We start from the raw sequence: 24,086 nt of genomic DNA, 5'->3' as shown, positions 1-24,086 counted from the left end.
TGGTTTAAAAAAATGCTTTTAAAAGCCTCTGACGATCCCAGCTGAGCCCCGGGATCATCAGAGGTTTCTTTTTTTTAACTTTTAAAAGCATTTTTTCGGTGGAAGAAGTTGTAGAAAAAATGCTTGTAACAGTAAAAAAAAAAAAAAAAAAGCCTCTGATGATCGTGCGGCTTAGCTGGGCATGGGGGGGGGGCAGGGATTTTTGCTACCGGTTCTCCGAACCACGCACCGCCATCGCTACCGGATCGAGCATTTCATCCTTGCATTGAGGCCACTTGGAGGTTTAACTATCTTTTGACGAGCAACGTCCATGGGGAAGCCAGATTCGCTTAACAACCTTGTCACTAACTTAACAACTGCAGTCATTCTTTTCATGAGCGTGGCAAGAAAAGTCCTTAAAAACGGGGCAACGCTCACCGAAAACACACAACGAAACCACACAGATTCACTTAGCAAGCACGTCCCCGATTTTTAACAACCGCAGTGTTTCGCTTAACAACTTAAAAACGGTTGCAGCGTCCTGGGGATCACATGAGCCCCCTTTTATGATCTTCTGACAAGCAAAAACCAACAGGAGATGCCAAATTCATTTAACAACCGGGTTACTAACGGATCCACTGCGGCGATTCCGGCAACAACTGTGCAAAAGAAAGGTCGTAAAACAGGGACCGAATTCCCTTAGCAATTGTCTCGTTTAGGAACGGAAATGTTGGGCTCAAATGTGGTCGTAGGTCGAGGACTCCCTTGTATTTCAACAAGTGTGACGGGGGCATGGGTGGTTGCTTGTGTGGATGTTTTAGCATTGTGTCAATTTTTTTTTGTGCACTTATTTTTTTTAGAAGAACGGAACAACTGGGTAACCATCCTCTTCACTGCTCTGCGGTCCCTCCCGGCGATTTCTCGAGCACGGACGGCCGTTCCTCCAGAAAAAAGCGGCTATCTGGAATTGAAAGGCTATAAAACCAAAATTTTTACCTTGCTGCAAGGGAACAGTGTCTGGATTTGCAAGAACAATCAGGTATGCCTGCAATTTATATTTTATTTTTTTTCTTTTCCTGATGGTCCAAAATCCGAAGTGAGATTAGTAAGGTTGGCGAGAAAAATTAGGAAGCTTGGACTGATTGTGTATTTACAAAATAACATCCCACCTCTCCTCTCCTTGTCTTTTCCCTTTCCCATTCCATTCCATTCCATTCTATTCCTCATTCAACTATTCTATTCTATTCTATTCTATTCTATTCTATTCTATTCTATTCTATTCTATTCTATTCTATTCCTCATTCAACTATTCTATTCTATTCTATTCTATTCTATTCTATTCTATTCTATTCCTCATTCAACTATTCTATTCTATTCTATTCTATTCCTCATTCAACTATTCTATTCTATTCTATTCTATTCTATTCTATTCTATTCTATTCTATTCTATTCTATTCCTCATTCAACTATTCTATTCTATTCTATTCTATTCTATTCTATTCTATTCCTCATTCAACTATTCTATTCTATTCTATTTTATTCTATTCTATTCTATTCTATTCTATTCTATTCCTCATTCAACTATTCTATTCTATTCTATTCTATTCTATTCCTCATTCAACTATTCTATTCTATTCTATTCTATTCTATTCTATTCTATTCTATTCTATTCTATTCTATTCTATTCCTCATTCAACTATTCTATTCTATTCTATTCTATTCTATTCTATTCTATTCCTCATTCAACTATTCTATTCTATTCTATTCTATTCTATTCTATTCTATTCTATTCTATTCTATTCCATTCCATTCCATTCCATTCCACTCCACTCCACTCCATTCTATTCCTCATTCAACTATTCTATTCTATTCTATTCTATTCTATTCTATTCTATTCTATTCTATTCTATTCTATTCCTCATTCAACTATTCTATTCTATTCTATTCTATTCTATTCCTCATTCAACTATTCTATTCTATTCTATTCTATTCTATTCTATTCTATTCTATTCCTCATTCAACTATTCTATTCTATTCTATTCTATTCTATTCTATTCTATTCTATTCTATTCTATTCTATTCTATTCTATTCTATTCCTCATTCAACTATTCTATTCTATTCTATTCTATTCTATTCTATTCTATTCTATTCTATTCCATTCCATTCCATTCCACTCCACTCCACTCCATTCTGTTCCTCATTCAACTATTCTATTCTATTCTATTCTATTCTATTCTATTCTATTCTATTCTATTCCATTCCATTCCATTCCATTCCATTCCATTCCACTCCACTCCACTCCACTCCACTCCACTCCATTCTATTCCTCATTCAACTATTCTATTCTATTCTATTCTATTCTATTCTATTCTATTCTATTCTATTCTATTCTATTCTATTCTATTCTATTCCTCATTCAACTATTCTATTCTATTCTATTCTATTCTATTCTATTCTATTCTATTCTATTCTATTCTATTCTATTCTATTCTATTCTATTCTATTCCATTCCATTCCATTCCATTCCACTCCACTCCACTCCACTCCATTCTATTCCTCATTCCATTATTCTGTTCTGTTCTGTTCTGTTCTGTTCTGTTGTAGTGTTTAGACAGTGAGTTTTAGCAACTGGTTGTAGAAATAGAGTGGTAAGGCTAATACTTGTGAACCTACCCTAGGTAGATGGAACAGATGGCATATTTGTCTGTCTGTCTGTGTACTTAGGTCCATGCATAAACGTACAGTGTGTATAATATATAACTACATCCACCCACCCACAGACACCACACACACAAATCTCTCTCTCTCTCTCTGTCTCTCTCTCTCTGTGTGTGTGTGTGTGTGTGGATAGATAGATAGATAGATAGATAGATAGATAGATAGATAGATAGACTTGTAGCAATAGAATATCACTTTCCTGTTTCTCAATTTAACTTCTGACATCAAGATATTTTCAGTGAGAATTACTAGGTATGAGAGCTGCTTCTTGGAAAGGTAAAAAAGTTAGTTTCTAAAACAGTGGACATGTATCGGCAGGCCTTCTCCTCCTTAGATCAAAGGAATGTGAGAAAAGAAAGAGTTTTCTTTTCAACTGCCTTGATTTGTCTATGTACAGCTTAGATTTGCAGTTTGACCTCAGGTGTGTTGAGCAATGTGCTGTATTTTGTTTCCTTGGTTCTTTTGGTATTGGATGGTATTTGCCACCCCCAAATTAGAAGTTGGACTCCCATACAAAAGCAAGGGGGGGGGAAAGAGGAGGGGGGAGGAAGGAGGGAAGGAGTGTAGAAGGAAGGAAGGAAGGAAGGAAGGAAGGAAGGAAGGAAGGAAGGAAGGAAGGAAGGAAGGAAGGAATCTAGCTATATGAATTGAAGGAAGGAAGAAAAGAAGGAAGGAGTGAATCAAGAAGGAAGGAAGGGAAGAAGGAAGGAGTGAATCAGGAAGGAAGGCATCTAGCTATATGAATTGAAGGAAGGAAAAAAGGAAAGAAGGAAGGAAGGAGTGAATCAGGAAGGAAAGAAGTTAGGAAGGAATCTATATGAATGGAAGGAAAGAAGGAAAGGAAAGAAGGAAGAAAGTCAGGAATCTAGCTGAATAAGTGGAAGGAAGAAGGAGGGTGGGAGGGAGGGAAGGAAGGAAGGAGTGAATTAGGAAGGAAGGAATCTAACTATATGAATGGAAGGTAAGAAGGAAGGAAGGAAGGGAAGTGAATGAGGAAGGAAAGAATGGAGGGAGGAAGGAATCTAGTATAAATGGAAGGAAGGAAGGAAGGAAGGAAAGAAGGAAGGAAGGAATCTAGCTGTATAAGTGGAAGGAAGGAAGAAGGGTGGGAGGGAGGGAGGGAAGGGAGGAAGGAGGAAGAAAGGAATCTAGCTATATGAATGGAAGGAAAGAAGAAAGGAAGGAAAGAAGGGAGGGAGGAAGGAAGGAATCTAGTATAAGTGGAAGGAAGGAAGGAAGGAATCTAGCTGTATAAGTGGAAGGAAGGAAGGAGGGTGGGAGGGAGGGAGGGAAGGGAGGAATCTATATGAATGGAAGGAAAGAAGGAAGGAAGGAGTGAATGAGGGAAAGAGGGAGGGAGAATCTAGCTATATAAATGGAAAGAAGGAGGGAGGGAGGGAAAGAAAGAAGGAAGGGACGAAGGAAGGAAGGAGCAAGAAGAAAAGGACGTGGCATGGCATTCTATGCTTGAGAGGAGTGGCATGTTCAGGACAACTCTGTTACGTACAATTGAGGCACATCCTGGGAAGAAGAAAGAGCACTAGAAGAGAAATGAGAAAGCTTAATCAATTACAGGAAATTGGAAGTCCTATTCAGGTGAATTCAGACCTAATTGCCTGCAATTTTATTTTTATTTTTTTTAAAAAAATGGATGATTCAAAGAAGAAAAGGGTTTTGATGGAGAGGAATAAACTTAATAAGGGCTGAAGGAGCTACTTTGGTGACGCACATGGCTACGAGACAAATGCATTCATTTTGTTAAGAGCGAGGAACAAGGCCTCTGCTGATGAATTGGGTACCATAGAGTGGACAGATCCATGCAGGAAATGTCTTCATCAAGAGCGTAAGGGACACTCGCCCATTTACATGTTAAACCAAGTTGATGAGTTGACCTTGGATGATCTCAGTAAGTTGAAGGAATTGCCGGGCTTTGTTAAAACTTGGAAAAACTTCGCACAAGAAACCAACTGTCACCTGGACTGAGAAGTTGAAAGAGATCTCAAAAGAAATTCTCTTCCGGCCAAAAGGTCCCACATACCGTGTTTCCCCGAAAATAAGACCCTGTCTTATATTTTTTTGAACCCTGAAATAAGCGCTTGGTCTTATTGCCATGCGCTCAAAAGCCCGATCGGGCTTATTATCAGGGGAGGTCTTATTTTGGGGGAAACAGGCTAGTTGTGTTCATTAAGTCATCAGGAGTTGAACCCAGTTTGAAGAGACTTCATATATTTTTTTATTTTACTTTTTCCCATATACCTTTGCATGGGGAAACCCAAAAGATACTTGATGCCTTTTTGGAGGTAGCCATGTTGGAGGCAACTCAGCGGTTCAAATCCTTAGTGCCATGTAACGGGGTGAGCTCCCGTTACTTGTCCCAGCTTCTGCCTGTTGTGACTCCGGCTCCCGAGCCTGTCCTCATGGAGGAAGAGGACTCAGAAGGTGAGGGGGAGGAACTGGCAAGGCCTCCCTCTCCAGGATCTTCCTCTCTGGCAATGCCTCAGGTTCCATCCGAAGACCAGGAGGAACAGCCTGGGATGTGCCAGGAGGAAGGCATTTCAGAGTACCCATTGATAGAGAGTGATACTGATGAATCCTGGCTTGATCCCAGTGTCGGAGGGAGAAGCGTGCTCAGCAAAGGAAGAGGCGTGGGAGGACCATGGATTGAGCTGAGTCACTGAGCCACGCCCCACAAGGGATAAAAGGGGGCGTGATTGCTCGGCAGGCTTTGTGACGGACAAACGTTTAAACTCTAAAGAGTCACATCATGCATCCTGCACTTCGGCTCAGATATATTTTGGACTAAACTCTTGTGGATAATTTGTCGCTCTGGAAATGGAGTTGTTTTTTGGGAGTGCTAATTGGATTTGGCAGGCGTTTTACAAGTAGCTGCCAGAACTCTTGTCTGCCAGGAATTCTGGTCTGTTTATACAATACATTATTGGCAGCGGTATTGGATATTGCATTTGTCAGTGTGAGGACGGGGGACAGAACATCGCCAACCTAGCAGTTCGAAAGCACGTAAAAAATGCAAGTAGAAAAATAGGCACCACCTTTGGTGGGAAGGTAACAGCGTTCCGTGCGCCTTTGGCATTGAGTCATGCCGGCCATATGACCACGGAGATGTCTTCGGACAATGCTGGCTCTTCGGCTTTGAAATGGAGATGAGCACTGCCCCCTAGAGTCGGGAACGACTAGCACATATGTGTGAGGGGAATTTTTACTTTTACATTATGTTGACTATTGATTTGTTTTTTCTCTTATGAAAGGGCAACGGGAGGATGTATGATACAGAAATGGCTATATGAAGTTCTGGGATAGAATAGAATAGAATTCTTTATTGGCCAAGTGTGATTGGACACACAAGGCATTTGTCTTGGTGCATACATAAAAGAAAAGATACATTCGTCAAGAATCATAAGGTACAACACTTAATGATAGTCATAGGGAACAAATAAGCAATCAAATCATATTAGGGAAACGGTCAGTATAAATCTTAAGGATACCAGCAACAAGGTTACAGTCATGCAGTCATAAATGGGAGGAGATGGGTGATAGGAACGATGAGAAGATTAATAGTAGTGCAGACTTAGTAACTAGTTTGACAGTGTTGAGGGAATTATTTGTTTAGCAGAGTGATGGCGTTTGGGAAAAAACTGTCCTTGTGTCTACTTGTTCTGGTGTGCAGTGCTCTATAGCGTCGTTTTGAGGGTAGGAGTTGAAACAATTTATGTCCAGGATGCGAAGGGTCTGTAAATATTTTCCCAGCCCTCTTTTTGACTCGTGCAGTATACAGGTCCTCAGTGGAATGCAGGTTGGTAGTGACTGTTTTTTTCTGCGGTTCTAATTATCCTCTGAAGTCTGTGTCTGTCTTGTTGAGTTGCAGAACCAAATCAGACAAATAAAAAAAATAGGATAGGACAGATTATGATAGGATAAGATAGGGTAGGGTAGGGTAGGGTAGGGTAGGATAGGATAGGATAGGATAGGATAGGATAGGATAGGATAGGATAGGATAGGATAGGAAGATAAGATACTATCTATCTGAAGAGAACTGAAGGAGCTCCTTGGATGAGAAGCAAAACATCTTCAAAGAATAGCAAGAAAGCTCAGTTGCCTCAAAGGTTGTTAAATGAATCTGGCTTCCTCATGGGCGTTTCTCGTTAGAAGATAGCTAAACCTCCAAGTGGCCTCAATGACTCTCTTAAAAGAACGCAAATGACCAGCTGTCTGCAAGGAGTATAAATCCTTCCATTCCCCACCATCCAGTCAAAGCTGAAGCAGCTTCTTGGGTGAGAAGTCTTCCAAGAATAGCAAGAAAGTCCAGTGGCCTCTTGAGAAAGCACTTTTGGGACAACTGTGACCTGGATGACTGAGAATCTCCATAGACATTTAGCTATATACACTACAGAGCCGAAGAAGCTTCTGGGACGAGAAGCGAAACATCTCCCAAGAAAATTTAGGCATTCTTCTGGATGCACGACTGTCTTTAGAAGATCATATAACAGCCGTGGCCAGAGGAGCTTTCTATCAGGTTCGCCTGATTCGCCAATTGCGTCCCTTTCTAGACCGGGACTTATTACGCACAGTCACTCAAGCCCTTGTCATTTCCCGACTTGACTACTGCAATGCTCTCTACATGGGGCTCCCCTTGAAGTGCACCCGGAAGCTTCAACTGGTCCAGAATGCGGCCGCACGAGTAATTATGGGAGCAACATGGCGCTCACATGTAAAACCTCTTCTACGCGAGCTGCACTGGCTTCCGGTGGCCTTCCGAGTGCGCTTCAAGGTGTTGGTTCTTACCTTTAAAGTGCTCCATGGTTTAGGACCTGAGTATTTACGAGACCACCTGCTGCAACCGATAACCTCCCACCAACCAATACGCTCTCCCAGAGTAGGCCTACTCATAGTCCCATCATTAAAACAATGTCGTCTAGTAGTTCCAAGGGAGAGAGCCTTCTCTGTGGGGGCACCTACTCTTTGGAACAAAATACCCCCTGGAATACGAATAATCCCAGATCTTCGCACTTTCCGACGTGCCCTGAAGACCTTTCTGTTTCAACAAGCAGGGCTAGCATAAACATCTAAATTCTATGCCAAGATCTTAGCAGAGACACAAAGTTGACTCAATTTATTATTTACTGTTTATAATATATATATATATATATATATATATATATATATATATATATATATATATATATATATATATATATATATATATATATATATATATATATATATATATATATATATATAATATGTATATGAAATCTTAATCTGTTCACCACCCTGAGTCCTTCGGGAGAAGGGCGGTATAGAAATTCAATGAATAAATAAATAAATAAAAACCAGAAAGTCCAATGGCCTCTTGGAAAAAAGCATCTGTGGGACAGCCACGACCCAGATGACTGACAATCTCCATAGACGTTGAAAACACCCAGTGGGAACTATTATTTATTTATTTATTTATTCGGCTTATATGCTGCCCTATCTCACAATGGACTCAGGGCGGCTCACAACAATAAAACACAAGCCACAATATAAAATAAAGACTAAAATCTAAAAAAAAAATTAAAATTAACCCTTAAAACCAATTAAAACCCCATCATCAGTCCAGGTCAAGGGATTTGAAAAGCCAAGTTTTTAATTCCTGGCGGAAAGTACGAAGGTCAGGAGCTAATCGGAGCTCCAAGGGGAGTTGATTCCAGAGGGTGGGCGCACCCACCGAGAAGGCTCTACTCCTGGGGGCTGCCAACCGCCACTGTCTAGCCGACGGCACCCTGAGTAGGCCCTCTCTATGGGCGCGAACCGGGCGATGGGATATCGTTGCTGGCTGTAAGTGGTCCGCCAAATATCCTGGTCCTAAGCCATGTTGGGCTTTGTAGGTCATCACCAGCACCTTGAATCTCACCCGGAGGGCAACCGGTAGCCAATGCAAACCGCACAGGAGGGGTGTAACATGGGAGTATCGGGATTCTCCCATCACAACCCGCGCGGCTGCATTATCTTGGAGCTTGTCAAAATGGCAAGGCTGGATGGACGGATTGTTTTCATGGACTTGTGATTCTATTATCTTTTCATTATTGCTGGCTGTTAAGCAAATGCCAGTCACTGATATTGACTCTTTAGACATCTGAATATAAATGAGCTGAGCCGGGCCGGGGGGTAGGGGTGGGGGACGGGACACATAATACAATCACAATTGCTGGAGTCCATTAGTTACCAGAGTGTGAAATTTTGAATAAGCCCTGCTTAATTATTACAGTGTGAAGCCGCGTTGAAAGCAAAGCAAAGCAAGGCAGAAAAACACATACTCTTTGTGCAAAAAAAAAGGGGGGGGGGGGTTATTATGGCCAAAACCAGGGGTAAAATTTATTTATTTATTTATTTATTTATTTATTTATTTATTTATTTATTTAATAAAATTTATATGCCGCCCAATCTTTGAGGGCTCAGGGCGGCTCACAACAATAAAACAACAAGTTAAAAATATAAAACACATAATATATAATTTATATTAAAACCCCCCAAATCTAAAAACCCTCTCAGTCCAGGCTGGGCGATGTAAACAACCATGTTTTTAATTCGCGGCGGCAGGTGCGAAGGTCAGGAGAAATGCTCCCGGTTCGGACCGGTTTGGGAGAAATGCTCCCGGTTCGGACCGGATCGCCCGATCCGGTAGCGATGGCGGCGGGTGGTTTGGAGAACTGGTAGCAAAAATCCCTGTGCCCCCCCCATGCCCAGTTGAGCTGTACGATCATCAGAGGGTGTCTTTTTTTTTCCTTTAAAAGCATTTTTTTTACAATCTCTTCGGCCGGAAAAATGCTTTTAAAGGTAAAAAAAAAAAGCCTCTGATGATCACGCGGCTCAGCTGGGATCGTCAGAGGCTTTTAAAAGCATTTTTTTCTGCAATCTAAAAATGCTTTTAAAAGCCTCTGACGATCCAAGCTGAGTTGCCTGATCTTCAGAGGCTTTTAAAAGAGGTTGTAGAAAAAAAAATGCTTTTAAAAGCCTCTGACAATCCCAGCTGAGTTGCCTGATCCTCGGAGGCTTTTAAAAGCATTTTTTTTCTGCAACTTTGTTGGCCGAAGAGGTTGTAGAAAAAAATGCTTTTAAAAGTAATAATAATAATAAAAAAAACTTGGCCACGCCCACTCAGTCACATTACCTGCCGCCCCACCAAGCCACGCCCACAGAACCGGGAGTAACAAATTTTACATTTCACCACTGGCCAAAACTGTTATTTTCCTGCTGTGGACTATCTAGTTTGGCTGTCGGGAGAAATTGAGAAATTATTTGGGATGTTCACAAATGATTTCATCTGCGTCCTTGTGAGTCTGTCTGTGTAGCAGCCTCTTGCTTGTTAATCTCTGCTATTAAGTTCCTGTTGAAGCAGTGGGCGGAAAAAAACACACAAGCACACTTCGTTTTCAATAGCCTGGTTAAATGCACAAATGTTCTCTCGAAATAAAGTTAATTACAGCAGGTGTATGGCAAGGTAAGTATTCCCAGCAATGTCCATCATAGATCTTATTATGGCTGGGACAGAAAGTACCTCTATCAGCTTGGACATCATGTTCCCTTGAAATCATACCGCCGGATACACAATTAAGAGTTTAAGAGAGTAATATTTCTATATGTTAGCTATACTAAAAAAAAAATCAGATGTTTACCTTATTCCTGTGTTAGATCTTAGCTGCTGCCACAGAGTGTCACTGCAGACTAAAATCTAGAAATGATGAAAAATAAGCGTGCATTTATGTGTGACTTATAATAAGAATTGTTTGACTTTTTAAAGCTTTATTTTTTTTTAAAGAAAGTTTTTATTTTTTTTATTTTTTAAACAAACAAGCATTTAATATATCAGTCATTCCTTCCATGTGACATCTCGGTGTTGTCTCCAGTCGTTCATCTTTTTGTTATTACTCCTGTCTTCATTCTCATCCAATCAATTACAACAATTCATCACTAACAAAATATTCTGATTATAGCATTTTTATACATAACTATTAATTTACTTATTTGTATCTCTTTTCTAACCAATAATAGAATAGATTCTATATCTTAAAGTATTCTGAATCTTCTCTTTCTTTAATCATCAAAGTCAATCTATTCATTTCTGCACAATCTATTTTTTTTTAATTATTTCTCCTTCCAAAGGTATTTTCTCTACTTTCCAATGTTTTTTTTTTTGAATTTTTTTTTTTGAATTTTTAAACAAAACATAAAAACATCCATCATCCATTCCAATTACAAGTAGTGTGCCGGTCGGTTACAAATTTTTTGTGCTTCATCTCATATTCATCATTTACTAATCTTCTAATGTCTCATATTATCAATCTAACATATATCTTTATATCATTATTCTCATTTACCATTCATTTAACAATGGCATTTTCATCCCATTAATATCATTTCCATATATTGTATTGTAACATCCATTTCATATTTCATTTCCATGTTTTATTTATTTATTTATTTATTTATTTATTTATTTATTTATTTATTTATTTTCCAGATTTCTATACCGCCCTTCTCCTTTCGGACTCAGGGCGGTGAACAGCCAAAGTAAAACACTTTATACACAAAAGTTAAAATAGATTTAAAATAATTAAATAAATTTGGCCCATGATTTATTATCTAGCCATTGATAAAATAAATCCCATATCTTATAATATTGTTTATCTTCCTGTTCTCTAATTTCAAATGTCAATTTGCTCATTTCAGCACATTCCATAATTTTCCTAACGACATCATCTTGTTTAGGTATTTCCTCATTTTTCCAATTTTTAGCAAATACAATTCTAGCCACTGTCAATACATTCACAATCAAGTAACTCAGTTCTCTGTTATATGTTTCTGGTAAGAATAAATCCCTAATAAAAAAAATCTCTGGTTTAAAGTCAATGTGCTTTTTAATCATTTTCTCCACACCATGTATGGATTTTAGTCCAGTTTCTTTTGGCTTCTACATATGAGCCCAGTGTCTGATGACATTTCCAGCACTTTTCCGATTTATTCTTGAACATTCTGGCTATTCTCGTCAGGGGTAGATGCCACCTGTAAAACATCTTATATACAAATTTTCCTTATATGCTGTTGACATTGTCATTTTATAATTTTGCAACCACAATTTTTGCCATTTCTCTAAATCAGTTCCATGCCCAAAGTTTTTCCCCCATGCAATCATTGTTTCTTTAACTTGTTCATCTTCCAATTTTATTCTGCTTTCCAATGTTGTGCATAAACAATCCTTGCAGCTGTTATTACATGTAAAAACAAATCAATATTTTCTTTGCTAATTTTTTCTGGCAGGATACCCAGTAGGAACAACTCTGGTTTTACGTTGTTGTATCATTTCTTCCAGCCATATCTTAATTTTATTCCAATAATTTTTAGCTTCTGGACATGTCCACCACATAGGGTAATAAGAACCTGATAACTGGTGACATTTCCAACATATAGCCGATTTATCTTTAAACATTTTTGCCAGTTTCTCAGGGGGAGCTAGTATTTTTTTTTAATTTATTTGTCGAACATGTACAAGATAACAGATATAAGTATAAACATGGACATGGACACAGGAAATGGGTATCAGCACTTCAAGCTGCATTTACTATAGTGCTGACATAAGAAGGAGAAGCGGACACATCTGGAAAGGGACGTTTGACTTTTCACCTACTTATTTGCCCTGGAGATAATATCCCCTAGGAGATGGGATGGGAGGGGGGAAATTCCTTTGAGCTGGAGCAGTAGATTAGGGGTAGAATGACATGGAAGATGGCCAATGAGTGCAGGGGAGTGGGGAACGGAAAGGGAGGGTTTTGGGTCTGGAAGTCAGTGTTGGCTTAGATGGAGTCGGATTTTAGAATGTCGTGCTTAATAAATAGGAGTTTTCCTTCGAAGACTTTGTTTGAAATGCAATTTATTTGAGACGACCTCGAAACCTGACAATGGGTATAAATAAATGGGGACAGTAGGACAGGGACGGTAGGCACGCCAGTGCGCTTATGCACCCCCCCTTACAGACCTCTTAGGAATGATGTGAGGTCCACAGTAGACAGTTTGAGGTTGAAGCTGTGGGGGTTTGAGGATTTAACAACTGAGTCACCTGCCAAGAATGTGGGAACGTTTGAGGGGAAATTTGGAGCATTAAAGGGGAGTTTGAACTCTCAGCTGGCTGTGTGACCTTCGTGCCTTGTCCCGGGTCATCACATTAAAAGAGGGACCAGCCTATAATTCCTACGGACCCAGAAGTGACCATTAGTTGAGAAGATTTCCTTTGTGTAGGCCATATACATCAGCTTAAATAAACTTTCATGTCTGACAGAACATATGTGCATTATTGCATAGGAATCTGCCTTGAAATAATGCCATATGTCATGATTGACAGCATTATAATAAAAAGAGAAAAAAATAACAAAACATGAGAATATTCTTCCGTTCAGAAGAGATGGGCATGGTATTATATTTAAGGCTATTTCGGAAGATCCTAGTTTTTTGACTATTAGAGAGGCTTATAATTTATTCAGTATTCTTAAATGGATTTTGTCTTACAGTATATGATTCAGAGGTGGATTTCAGCAGGTTCTGACCAGTTCTGGAGAACCAGTAGTGGAAATTTTGAGTAGTTCGGAGAACTGGTAGTAAAAATTTCGACTGGCCCCGCCCCCATCTATTCTCTGCCTCCCTAGTCCCAGATGATTGGGAGGAAATGGAGATTTTACAGTATCCTTCGTCTGGAGTGGGGTGGGAATGGAGATTTTAGAGTATCCTTCCCCTGCCACCCCCACCAAGCCACCCCCACCAAGCCATGCCCACAGAACTGGTAGTAAAAATTTTTGAAACCCACCACTGATATGATTCATGTACATAATGTAACAGCAGTAGCTCAGAAGGCAAGTGAAGATAGATAGATAGATAGATAGATAGATAGATGATAGATAGATAGATAGATAGATAGATAGATAGATAGATGATAGAAAGATCTATCTATATACAGAAAAAGAGGGGGAGAGAGAGAAATGATAGATGATAGATAGAAAAAGAGAGATATAGATGGATGGATGGATGGATGGATGGATGGATGGATGGATGGATGGATGAATAGAAAGAGAGAGAGAGATTCTGAAGGGGGTTAAACTTGATGTCTTCAGTGCCATCTTTTAATTCTATGAATTCATGAGATGTTAAGAGATAGAGGTTCTAAACTCAATTCACTTGTGAATTTAATTGGTGGCTAAACCAAGATCAAAAGTCTTTCCTGACTATAGGCGCACCCTAATTTTCTTAGGATATAGCAATAACACTTAGACGTATATACCACTCCAAAGTGCTTTACAGCCCTTTCTAAGCGTCTTACAGAGTCAGCTTTTTGCCCCCAACAATCTGGCTCCTCATTTCACCAACCTCGGAAGGATGGAAGTCCGAGTCAACCTTGAGCCGGTCAGGATCGAACTCCTGACAGTGGGCAGAATTAACCTGCAATACTGTCTTCTGACCACTGCACCACCATGGCTCTTGCTTCTCACATATTTTTGAAACCACATAGACACAGACACACACACAAACTCTGATGCAGGAGTGAAATCCAGCAGGTTCTGACAGGTTCTGAAGAACCGGTAGCGGAAATTTTGAGCAGTTCGGAGAACCGGTAGCGGAAATTTTGAGCAGTTGGGAGAACCGGCAAATACCACCTCTGGCTGGTCCCAGAGTGGGGTGAGAATGGAGATTTTGCAGGATCCTTCCCCTGCCACGCCCACCAAGCCATGCCCACCAAGTCACACCACGCCCACAGAACCGGTAGTAAAAAAATTTGGATTTCACCACGGCTCTGACATCAAACTCATAGAAAAATCTAGGGAAATACATTGTGTGAAATCAGCTGGGTAGATGATTAAAATTATAATTCCTAGGACGATTTGGCTAAGCAGTCTTTAACACAAGCAATGAAGGAAGTTTCACACAGCTCTTTATTCTGCAGAGACCCTTTATCGTGCAATTCTGTTTTCAAAATACATTTTGTCCGATATTTTTTATTTTATTTTTTTCTAAAAAGACATGATCCTGATGTGCTTTTTCTTCTCTACTTCAGGATTTTAAATCTGGCTATGGCATTACAATCATACCGATGAATGTAGCTAACGTGAGGCAAATCGATCGGAGCTCAAAACAATGTTTTGAAATAATTACACCTTATCGGAGCTTCAGGTAAGGCCAGGAAACATTGGCTTTTTTAAAAAAGTGAGGCAGAATTTTGGACAACAGCTGAAATAAAATTTACTCTCACCCGAAATAGAGGTATCCCTTAATTTACAACAGTTGATTTAGTGACCTTCCAAACTTACAACGGCACTGAAAAATTGATTTATGACTATATTTCACACTTACATACGTTGCAGTATCCTCGTGGTCATGTGATCAAAATTGGCAAATGACAGTACAGTAATGGCCAAAAGTGTGGAAACCTTTTGGGAAAAGTGTATTTTGGAGGTTTGATGGCTAATAACACCACTTTTTGGGGGGAGTTTCAAGATAATCCTATTCCACTGCTGGAATGGCCTGGGAATAGCCCAGACCTTAACCCAATGGAAAATCTATGGAGCCGACTAAAGAAACTTGTTAGTCAGAAGCAACCCAGCAATCAAACCCAGTTAATAGAAGCAATCATCAATCTTGGTTTCACATTAGAACAGCTGCAGAACTAAAAGACTTGGTTCACTCCATGGGAAGACGTTGTAAGGCTATAATTCATGCTAAAGGTTACCCAACTAAGGATTAACTGACATGGGGATCATTTTTGTATATCTCGTTTTTTCTACGGTAATAATTTTTGTATATCTCATTTTTTTTATGTTTCACTTTTCTTCTTTATACTGTAACTGCTATTCTAATAGCAAATCCTTCATAAAAGTTATCGCATGACATTCTTGATTAAATTGTCTTTCCATGGATATATAATTTTATGGTACTACTCAAAAAAAAAAAAAAAGTGGTGTTAGTAGCTAGTTTTAGAAAATACACTTTTCCCAAAAGGTTTCTACAATTTTGGCCACTAATGAATTTGTGACGGTTTGCAGTATCCCACATGATTCCCATTTGCGGCCTTCTGACAAGTCATAAAATGGGCTAAAACTCCTTAACAAATGTCTTGTTTAGCAATATATTTCAGGCTTAATTGTGATTGTAAGTCGAGGACTACTTGTAATGGCTCTTTCAGTATTACAAAGAATAACAAGAGTGAATAATTTCTGTTGCGAATTGGTTTGAACAATAGTCCTTTCTTTTTCCTTTTCTTTTTCTTACGTCATTTTTTAAAAAACACCTTTCATTTTTATTGCATAATGTTTCTTTCTTCCAAAGGGAAATAATGTGATATACATAGATCGCTAAAAGTAATTTGTGCCAACTTGACAACTTTAAGATTTGTGGACTTCAACTCCCAGAATTCCTCAGCGGCCATGTTGAGGAATTCAACATACTGGCTGAGGAATTCCAAGAGTTGAAATCCACATGCTGTCTGAGGATTTCCGAGAGTTGAAGCACACATGCCGGCTGAGGAATTCTGAGAGTTGAAATCTACATGCTGGCTGAGGAATTCGGAGAGTTGAAATCTACATACTGGCTGAGGAATTCGAAGAGTTGAAATCCCCATGCCGGCTGAGGAATTCCAAGAGTCGAAATCCCCATGCCGGCTGAGGAATTCCGAGAGTCGAAATCCACATGCCGGCTGAGGAATTCCGAGAGTCGAAATCCACATGCCGGCTGAGGAATTCCGAGAGTCGAAATCCACATGCCGGCTGAGGAATTCCGAGAGTCAGAATCCACATGCCGGCTGAGGAATTCCGAGAGTCAAAATCCACATGCCGGCTGAGGAATTCCGGGCGTTGAAGTCCACAAGTCTTAAAAGTTGCCAAGTTTGGAAAACTCTGCCCTAGACCAAACTGTCTCTAAATTACTGCATTTCAGCTTTACTGCCGAATCGGAAAAAGAAAAGCAGAATTGGATTGAAGCGCTCCAGCAGTCCATCGCAGAAACTCTCTCCGACTACGAAGTAGCTGAGAAGATCTGGTTCAACGAATCAAACCGAATTTGTGCCGATTGTAAAACTCCTGATCCCGACTGGGCGTCCATCAATCTCTGCGTCGTCATTTGCAAGAAGTGCGCAGGTAATGAAGGAACTCTCGGGATCCCCCTGAGCCAATGTGGCAACTTTAAAAATTAATGGCATACCTAAAGCCAATTTATATTCTTTTACTATGGGTTTCAAAATCACATTTGTGATTTCAAGCTGCACCAGGGGTGGGTTCTAATTGGCTTTACTACCGGTTCTCTTTGTATGTGCGCTTCGTGCGCGATCGCCTCTTCGGTCGCGCGCTTTGTACGCGATCGCCGCGACACCAAACTTGCACTTCACGCAAGCGCGTTGCAAATCTGCCCAGCTGAGGTGTGGCAATCCGCTCTGCCGCACCTCTCAGCTGGGCAAAAAAACCAACATATAAGGTCGGCATAACGCCGGGGCGGGCGGGAGGGCCCAGCTCCCAAAGACAGAGAACCGGTTCGGTGACATCATATCGTGACCGCTACCGGCTTTCGCGAACCGGGCCGAACCGAGAGGAACCCACCACTAAGCTGCATGTTACCATTTGCGTCACCGAAAAGTATGGTAGTAACACCGCAGTTATGCAGATAGAAGAGAATATTGGTAGCTCAGGCTTGAACTGCGGGGTCCTTGGTGCTCTCTGAGCTTGCTTTTTTTTGTTGTTGTTGTTTTTTTAAAATTTGATTTATATGCCGCCCTTCTCCGGAGACTCAGGGCGGCTTACAATGCACTAAGCAATGGCCTTCATACTTTTGTATATTTATACAAAGTCAGCTTATTGCCCCCACAAACTGGGTCCTCATTTCACCTACCTTAGAAAGGATGGAAGGCTGAGTCAACCTTGAGCCTTGGAGAGATTTGAACCAGCAGTAATTGGAGGCAGCTGTGTTAATAACAGGGTGCTTAGACCACTGTACTATCAAGGCTCTTGTTAGTTTTCTTGTAGACGTTTCATGACCCAACTAAGTTTCTTTTCTTTTCTTTTCTTTTCTTTTCTTTTCTTTTCTTTTCTTTTCTTCTTTTCTTTTCTTTTCTTTTCTTTTCTTTTCTTTTCTTTTTTCTTTTCTTTTCTTTTCTTTTTTCCTTTCCTTTCCTTTCCTTTCCTTTCCTTTCCTTTCCTTTCCTTTCCTTTCCTTTCCTTTTTTCCTTCTTTCCTTCCTTCCTTCCTTCCTTCCTTCTTTTCTTTCACCATTCTCCCTCTGCTTCCTGCTTTTTCTTCATGTCTTTAGTTTCCTTCTCCAAGAAGAAACACCTCATTATTCCTCCTGGCAAATTGATTATTTACCAGGACGGCATGAAATTAAGCCAAAGGCTGTAAGTGAGCCACTTCTGCTGCAGAGTTTTTACATGGCTTAAGTTTGGCTGTCTCAGAACCCATTTTTCCAAGTATGATTAAGCTTTGTAGGAGAGGCCTTCTCGATTCACATCCACATGATTTGAGACAGACATACATGACGCAGCAACACTTGCCCAGAGTCCCTAGGGAGTTGCCCAACACTGCCCAGAGTCCCTAGGGAGTTGCCCAACACTGCCCAGAGTCCTTAGGCAGTTGGGTGGCATAGAAATATGATTAATTAAATTAAATTAATTAAATTGCTCCGATTGTCTTGTCTGGCACACATGCTCACACACGCTCACTTGAATGTGTAGCAGAGGTGGGTTTCAGCAGGTTCTGACCAGTTCTGGAGAACCAGTAGCAGAAATTTTGAGTAGTTCGGAGAACCGGTAGTAAAAATTCTGGCTGGCCCACCCCCATCTATTCTCTGCCTCTCGAGTCCCAGCTGATCGGAAAGAAATGGAGATTTTACAGTATCCTTCCTCGAGTGGGGTGGGAATGGAGATTTTACAGTATCCTTCCCCTGCCACTCCTACCAAACCATGCCCACCACGCCCACCAAGCCACACCCACAGTACCGAGAGAACTGAGAACTGAGATATTTAATTGTGAATGTTTTAACAGAGGCTAGAATTGTATTTGCTAAAAATTGGAAAAAAGAGAAAATGCCTACTGAAGATGAAGACATTAAGAAAATTATGGAATGTGCTGAAATGAGTAAATTGACATTTGAAATTTGAGAACAGGAAGACAAACAATATTATTTAATATGGGATTTTTTTTATCAATGGCTAGATAATAAGGCACGGAAATGAAGTATGAAATATGAAATTAATGTAATGATAAAATCTATGAAGTGTTTTTATTCTTCGTTTTTTTTTATGGGAGTCAAACCCTTGTTAAACAATTGTTAAATGAGAATAATAACATAAAGGGATATATAAAATTATTAAATAAGAGAAATTAAATAATTTGTAAATTGTGGATATGGGATTAAGCGCAAAAGATTTTTAACCAATCGACACCTTTTCTGTGATTGTAATGGATGATGGTTATTTTATGTTTTGTTATGTTTAAAAATTAAAAAAAAATTTTAAAAATTGAAACCCACCAGTGATGCGTAGGCACTTTCGTTAACGCTTCTTCTCCATGGTAGAAACTTCGTCAAATGTTTCCATTCAAGCTTACTCCGTGGCAGTTTGGGTTTATTCCCACTTCAAATTCCTCTCCTCTGTTACTGACCTTCAAGTATGTTTTATTTTTTGTTTTCTGTTTGTCCCAGGGCAGCACAGATCATTAGGCCCCAGAGATTCAAAAGTGCGAAGTCTCAAAATGGACGCCAGCGTTTGGACCAATGAACTCATCGAGGTAAGGTTGGACAAAGAAGAGCAGGAGTTTGATTTCCATTTGATTTGGAAATTCATGACATTTGATTGCATATTTTTACAACAACAAGTAGTCCTAGCTGATGATCACTTAAAGATGAGCCAGCCGTGTGCTTCAGCTGCCAAAAAAGCCAACACAATCCCTAGGCTGCATCAAGAGAGGGATGGAATCAAGATCACGTGAAGTAGAATAGAATAGAATTTTATTGGCCAAGTGTGATTTGACACACAAGGAATTTGTCTTGGTACATACACTCTTGGTGTACATAAAAGAAAAGATACATTCATCAAGAATCATAAGATATAACACTTAATGATAGTCATAGGTTACAAATAAGCAATCAGGAAACAATATCAATATAAATCGTAAGGATCCAAGCAACAAAGTTACAGTCATACAGAGTCCACAGATCAGACATTTTCTAAAGGGGGAAAAAAAAAACACATCCCATCCAAATAACCAGGAAGCCTCAGCAGAAATAAAAACTTGTTATTTAACCATGATCAAATCAGATATATGTATATATATACCCTGTTTCCCTGAAAATAAGACATCCCCTGATAATATTATATATATTATATTATATTATATTATATTATATTGTATTGTATTGTATTGTATTGTATTGTATTGTATTGTATTGTATTGTATTGTATTGTATTATATTATATTATATTATATTATATTATATATATATATATATATATATATATATATATATATATATATATATATATGTAAAATTGGAGGTGTCTTGGCAACGTTTTGACGAAGTCTCATTCGTCATCTTCAGGCTGGTGTTTTCGGCTTCGTGCTTCTAGGAGCAATGTGTGTGATCGCAGCTGTTTCTTATTTTTTAACTCCTCCCAATTTTACACGGGAGAAAACCTGAATAACCAAAGACCTACATACAAACACCCGCGAAAACCTCAGAAAACATGCTTTTGAGCGCATGCGTTAAAATAAGGCTGCCCCAAAAATATTTAAACGCAGAGCTGGAAATCAGGTAAGATGGCAAGAGAAGCTCTGTCTTGCTCCACTCGCCCCAAAATAATAAGACCTCCCTGAAAATAAGGCCAAGCACTTATTTCAGGGTTCAAAAAAATATAAGACAGGGTCTTATTTTCAGGGAAACACGATATATATATTCTTCTTCCTGCCAACCATTCTTAAGTCCTGTTTTCTTCTAACATTCTTGCATCATCTCTTGAAGTTCTTATTACGTTTGTAATTTCTACAAAATAACTCCTGTAAATCGCTTACATTTCTATTTAAAAGAGTAGTCCAAGTTGTTGCGATGTTCATTATTTTTTGGACATCTTTTTATCCCCATTTTTAAACCATCGTCCAATTGTATGTGTGAATCCGGTATTTCCGTCTTGTTCTTTTAAGTTGTAAGTTTGAAATCCACCTTAGCACCCAACTCTATTTTCTCCAGAGGTATTTGTTCATCATCTTCAAAAGTAACTTTTGGTTGCAGTAAAGAATGTAAAAGTTCAAGCTATCAAACATTTCCTTTCAAGTAGCCATCTTGTGCTCTAGTAATTGACTTTAAAAGTCTTCCTTGACAATTGATATGTAAACAAGGCAGATTTTTTTCTCCCTAACACATACAAGAAGCTCTTTCTAATTAACTTCAAAGCTTTTCTTTAAGCCAACTTCACAAAGCCTTCATGTTTACGAAGCTTGGCAGAAACAACTCTGAAACCAGTTCTTTGCTGCGTATTTCAAGAAATTAAGATCTTACGAAGCTGGAACGATGGGATTTCGTTTCGTTTTTAATGGATTGAAGAGAATTCCCACCCAGCAACTGATGGATTTGTGATTCCAAAGATTTTTCGGTCTTAAATGAGCAATACTTAGAGTACTGCGTCCAGTTTTGGTCACCACACTATAAAAAAAAATATGTTGAGACTCTAGAAAAAGTGCAGAGAAGAGCAATAAAGATGATTAGGGGACTGGAGGCTAAAACATACGATGAACGGTTGCAGGAACTGAGCATCATGGCTAGTCTAGTGAAGAGAAGGACCAGGGGAGACAGGATAGCAGACTTCCAATATTTGAGGGGCTGTCACAGAGAGGAGCGGGCCAAGCAATTCTCCAAAGCGCCTGAAGGCCAGATAAGGAACAATGGATGGAAACTGATCAAGGAGAGATTCAACCTAGAAATAAGGAGAAATTTTATGACAGTGAGAACAATCAACCCATGGAACAGAAGTTGCCTTCAGAAGTTGTGGGAGCTTCATCACTGGAGGCTTTCAAGAAGGGACTGGACTGCCATTAGTCAGAAATGGTGCAAGGTCTCCTGCTTGGGCGGGGGGTTGGATTAGATGACCTACAAGGTCCCTTCCGACTCTGTTAATCTATTAATCTGTTAATAAGAAAACTAAAAGTGCAAAGTGATTAAAAGGATGAGGTTGGATCCAATCTTAAATCCTGAAAGGATGCATTTAAGGTCCAGAGCATGATGGCATCCACTGACTCACATTTATGACGGTTGCAGGGGTCTCGGTAGTCCCCTTCTGCGGTAGTCCCCTTCTGCGACCTTCTGACAACGGGGAAGCCCAATTCACTTAACAGCCATATTACTAATTTAGCAACTGTGGTGATTCACTAATATGGGGCAAAATTCACTTAACCATCTCACTTTGCAACAGAAACTTTTGGCTCCGTTGTGGTCGTAAGTCTGCATTTTGCTTTAATTTAATTTTATATATTAAATATATATATTAAAAATATATATTATATTTCTATATAATATATATTTATTGGTTCGATTTATATGCCGCCCTTCTCCGGAGACTCAGGGCGGCTTACAATGCATTAAGCAATAGCCTTCATACTTTTGTATATACCTGCTTAGTAGGGCTTTTGCCCCCCCCCAAAGCGGTGTTCTTTTTTATACAAAGTCAGCTTATTGCCCCCACAATCCGGGTCCTCATTTTACCTACCTCGGAAGGATGGAAGGCTGAGTCAACCTTGAGCCTGGTGAGAATTGAACTTGCAGTAATTGCAAGCAGCTGGTGCTACTTAACAGCACTTTAGTCTGCTGCGCCACCAAGGCTCTAATATATTATATTAAAATATATATTAAAATATATATTTTAAAAAATAAGTTCCTTTCCAAACTCCTTTAATCTCATTTTTTTCCCCCTCTGATTAACGGATTTTCCTTTCTTTTTCTTTTCTTTTTTTTTGTAGCTTTTTATTGTGATAGGCAACGAAAGGTCCAACAGCTTTTGGGAAGGTAACCTCCAGCCAGATGAAAAATTAAAAGTGGATGCCCCAGCTGATAAGAGGCTAACTTTTATTACCCAAAAATACAAAGAAGGGAGATTCAGAAAACTTACGCTGCTGTCTAAAACCAAGGATGAGTTAAACAAGGTAATTGCAGGTGGAAATGATGAGGATGGGAAGAATTTGGGGTCCTTTTTTGCTTTTTTCTTGAAAAAAAAACCCCTAAAATGTTTGCGAAATAAAACTAGGGGAGAGTCTTGTGCTGTGCGTTGGGATTAAATGGGACGCGGCTTTCTTAACGCAAAAGGAATAAGTTCATTAATGTGATGGATAGAAATGGAATGAAATAAATAATCACAACCCATAATGGCGATGAGCTTGAGGGATGTAGTTTCTGTGCGTGTGTCAGCATGTCAAGATGCATTTATCCTCGTGCTGACATAAGAAGGAGAACGCAAGTGTCTGCAACGGGACGGTTGCCTTTCACCTACTTATTTCAGCTGGAGATAATGTCCCCTAGGAGATGGATGGGAGGGGGGAAATTCTTTGAATTGGAGCAGTAGATTAGGGGTGAATGATTGGGAAGATGGCCAATGAATGCAGAGGAGTGGGGGAAGGAAGAGGGGGGATTTTGGGTCAGCACGTCAGTGCTGGCTGCATGGAATCAGTGTAAAAGTTGCCGTGCTAAATAAAATGGAAGTTTGTTTCAAAAAAGACTTTGTTTGAGACGCAATTTATTTGAAGATGGCCTGAAAACCTGACAGCGTGTAGGGTTATATGACAATGCAACATAGAAGATTATTAAATTAAGATAAAACCATCACAAAATTACCATAATATGTAGCCATAGAATAGGATGGATGTCAGTGGTGGGATTCAAATAATTTAACAACTGGTTCTCTGCCCTAATGACCAGCTGGGTGGGCGTGGCCATAGTGGGCCTGGCCAGGGGGTGTGACAGACAGCACTCGGCCTCCTGCACCCCCCTGGGAGCAAAAACGGGCCACGGGGGGACATGCCTCTCCCCACATCCCTTTTTGGTCCTAGTAGGCCTCCCTGAAGCCTCCTGGGAGCAAAAATGGACCATGGGGGGCATGCTGCTCCCCCTGCACCCTGTTTTGGGCCTAGGAGGCCTCCCTGAAGCCTCGTGGGAGTGAAAATGGGCTGGGGGGGTGCCACACCCCCTCATGCCCCATTTTGGGCCTAGTAGGCCTCCCTGCACTTACCTGGGAGCCAAAATGGAGCGCATGGGGAGTCTGGGGAGGGAGGAGAAGGGCCAGCCAGCAATTTAACTACCGGTTTACCTGAACCAGCTTGAACCGGCTGAA

At 39.9% G+C, this 24,086-nt stretch overlaps 1 protein-coding gene across 2 annotated transcripts in view; it reads left to right on the top strand.

Annotated features, from left to right (window-relative positions):
• The window catches only part of ARAP2 (ArfGAP with RhoGAP domain, ankyrin repeat and PH domain 2), a 163,346-nt gene that overhangs the window by 65,264 nt on the left and 73,996 nt on the right, over positions 1-24,086 (top strand). For both annotated transcript variants that reach the window (XM_087874954.1, XM_087874955.1), the window contains 5 exons: positions 840-1,018; positions 14,793-14,908; positions 16,667-16,866; positions 19,418-19,503; positions 22,723-22,905. In XM_087874954.1, coding sequence (XP_087731080.1) covers positions 840-1,018; positions 14,793-14,908; positions 16,667-16,866; positions 19,418-19,503; positions 22,723-22,905 — 764 coding nt within the window. The remainder of the gene's footprint in view (positions 1-839; positions 1,019-14,792; positions 14,909-16,666; positions 16,867-19,417; positions 19,504-22,722; positions 22,906-24,086) is intronic.

This window comes from Pantherophis guttatus, chromosome 8, assembly GCF_059756535.1.
Source record: "Pantherophis guttatus breed Tessera chromosome 8, ASM5975653v1, whole genome shotgun sequence".
Classification (NCBI taxonomy): Eukaryota; Metazoa; Chordata; class Lepidosauria; order Squamata; family Colubridae; genus Pantherophis; species Pantherophis guttatus.
Note: the sequence above shows the minus strand (reverse complement) of the source record. Positions and strands in the feature narration are given on the sequence as shown.